General features: G+C 35.6%; 1 protein-coding gene across 1 annotated transcript in view; it reads right to left on the reverse strand.

Moving 5' to 3' along the window:
* Nucleotides 1–3,176, reverse strand: part of STXBP4 (syntaxin binding protein 4) — a 213,336-nt gene that overhangs the window by 189,712 nt on the left and 20,448 nt on the right. Inside the window, exon 3 of the mRNA XM_006832411.1 lies at nt 662–768. Within this exon, the coding sequence (XP_006832474.1) occupies nt 662–768 (107 nt within the window). The remainder of the gene's footprint in view (nt 1–661; nt 769–3,176) is intronic.

Below are 3,176 nucleotides of genomic sequence, written 5' to 3' on the forward strand. Positions count from 1 at the left end.
TCTCGTGGACTTGTTTCCATTTTCTTCAGCTTTAGTTTGAATTTGCATATGAGCAACTGATGGTCTGTTCTACAATCTGCCCCTGTCCTCATTTTGACTGATGATATGGAGTTTTTCCATCGTCTCTTTCCATACACGTAGTGAATTTGATTTTTGTGTATTCCATCTGGTGAGGTCCATGTGTATAATTGTCTCTTATACTGTCTAAAGAAGGTATTTGAAATGAACAAATCATTGGTTTTGCAGAACTCTATCATGCGATATCCAGCATCATTTTTGCCACCAGGCCATATTTTCCAATTACTGATCCTTCCTCTTTGCTCCCAACCTTTGCATTCCAATCACCAGTAATGATCAATACATGTTGACTGTATGTTTGATCACTTTTAGATTGAAGAAGTTGGTAGAATTCTTTTATTTCATGCACACTGGCTTTAGTGGTTGGTGATTAAATTTGAATAACAGTGGTGGGCACAAGACCAGGCAGTGCTTCATTCTGTTGTGCATAGGGCTGTTATAGTATAACTGAATTCTAAGGCAATGTTCCTAAAATTATCAGCAAAAAAATTTCTTTCAGAGTGTAAAGTATTTAAGACATTTAAAATAATTATTTTTAAGGAGACATGCAAGTGACTCTGTATCTTATGGACAGGATCGTTACCTCAGCGTGGCTCTAGTCATTATGCTTTTTGCTTCTTCAAATGATACACCAATCATGGATTCCTTGTTTATTGAGACAAGTTGATCTCCTGGCTTTAAACGTCCATCCTAATCAAAGCAGTAAAATTTAAAAAGAATCTCATGAGGGATTTAAACATATTACTATTATTGTTTATTAATGCAATAAAGAACAAAGAAATGGTTGAGGGAATGTTAGACAAATTACAGTAGCAAAAAGTTTTGATCAAAGACTGGTTTGATAATTTCTGTAAGTGAAATTTAGCAGTTCAACTATTCTTAGAAGAAACTTGTACCTAAGCAGTCTTGAGTTTATGGGGACATAGCCTAGGACATCAGGAAAAGAAGTAAGTTTCAAAGGTTTGGCACTATGACAGCAATAAAGTTCTGAGTCTGTGATAAAGTGGGCCGCATCACTCTGAGGTATCTCAGAATGAAAACACATTCACTGTAGTTTCTGAATATTCCAACATCTTTTATGCTACCAAGTTCTTCAAATTTATCCCACATGTATAACAATAATAATAATAATAAATCATCATTCAAGGATCTTAAGTATATTGATCTTTCCCATATTTCAGCAGTCCTGGCCTAGTGCTGTAGACAATCACTAAACATTTAATCACAAGGTCGGCAGTTCAAACCTGCCAGCTGCTCCTCGGAAAACCTGTATGAGTCGAAACTGACTCGACGGTACACAACAACACATTTCAGCTCATGATCAAATATTTTTACCCCTCTTGTGACCCAAAACCTAGTTGGCTGTGAATATAGCTTTAGCCAGGCCCTGCTGATAATGACCAAGTTTAACAGTTGTCAGTAACAACCTGAGCTATGCAGATAAAACAACCTTGCTTTCTGAAAGCAAAGAGGATGTAAGATACTTACTGCTGAAGATCAAAGACTATAGTCTTCAGTATAGATTGCACCTCAATGTAAAGAAACCAAAGATCCTCACAACTGGACCAATAAATAACATCATGACAAATGGAGAAAAGATTGAAGTTATTAACAACTTCATTTTGCTTGGATCCACTATCAACACTCATGGAAGCACAAATCAAGAACAACATACCGCATTAGGTAAATATGCTGCACAAGACCTCTTTAAAGTGTTCAAGAGCAAAAATATCTATTTGAAGACCATAGTTTCCAACTTCCTCAATTCAAGAGAGTATCTTTCTTCAAAATCTTATCTGCTAAAACATACTCCTGAGATGATTGGTTGTTGATCCACAATGCATTATATTCAATAACAGTGACTTACAGTTATTTTTCTAATAAATAACAATATAACAGCTATTTTTTAAAAAATATACATATACTAATTTATATTCATAAGGAGCTTTGGTAGTGTAGCGGTTTACGAGCTGAGCTGCTAAACTCAATGTCAGCAGGTCGACTCTACCAGCTGCTCTGTGGGAGAAAGATGAGGCTTTCTGCTCCCATAAAGATTTATAGCCTTGGAAACCCTATACAGGGTCGCTATGAGTTGGAACCGACTCCATGGCACATAACCACTACCACCATTTATATTCACATAACACATTTACTATAAGGTTTATGGAATCATGTTCTCCAATCTGTGTAAAAGATGCTATAATCTTTATGATCCTCTGAAATACTAACTTCATAAAAAATTAACCCCCAAAAGCAATTTGACTTTAAAATATATGAAAATTTTTAATTAATTACCATTACATGTAAGTATAAATGACTAACTATAACTAGAAAAGTCAGACAGTGCTGTTCACAGGTGATTTTTTTCTTCCATTTGATCAATGTATGGGGGAAAACAGTATCACTGCTAGAAAGGAACTACTGTAAGATATGGATGTTGCAACGTTACCTACGAGGTAAAAAAAATGTAAAACCTGGTTTTTCGAAGACTTTTGTATACATAGTTCTGTATTGCCTGGGCCCAAATTTAATTCCAGCATTTAGTTTCCTAAGCACTTAAATCAACTCTGCTCAGACACTCACTTAAGTACAGTAACTTACAAAATAATAAGCTAAATTTGAGTTTGAGGACCATCATTCGCCCAAGGTTAAGATGAAACGGTAACACTGAGAATAATAACCTAAGATGAGGCTACAACACGACAAGGGAAGGACAATAGGAATTTCAGAAAAGTTCTGAGAGAGAGGGTAGGCCTTCTGATCAGGGGAAGAAAAGCACAGGAAACCTTAAAAGATGTCTATTTAAGTCGTGAAAGCAGCTAACTTGATTCACAGGTGCTGATTTTATTATTATGTTTCATAAGGCGACATATATGTACCAATATTCTTCTGTATTACATTATGGAAAGGAAAACTATGCATCCTCCAAAATAAAGAGGGGATCGTGCAGTTTTCCCCAACACTGCATCAAATCTGGTTCTATATTCCAGAACTGAGATTGGAAGTATGGGTCCCATACACAAAGCTTTCATTAAACTTTCTAGAATATATCAATTTCTACCATTGTCAGACCCATTCCCACACCATTTTTTTTTTAA

Source organism: Chrysochloris asiatica, unplaced genomic scaffold, assembly GCF_000296735.1.
Source record: "Chrysochloris asiatica unplaced genomic scaffold, ChrAsi1.0 scaffold00007, whole genome shotgun sequence".
Taxonomy (NCBI): domain Eukaryota; kingdom Metazoa; phylum Chordata; class Mammalia; order Afrosoricida; family Chrysochloridae; genus Chrysochloris; species Chrysochloris asiatica.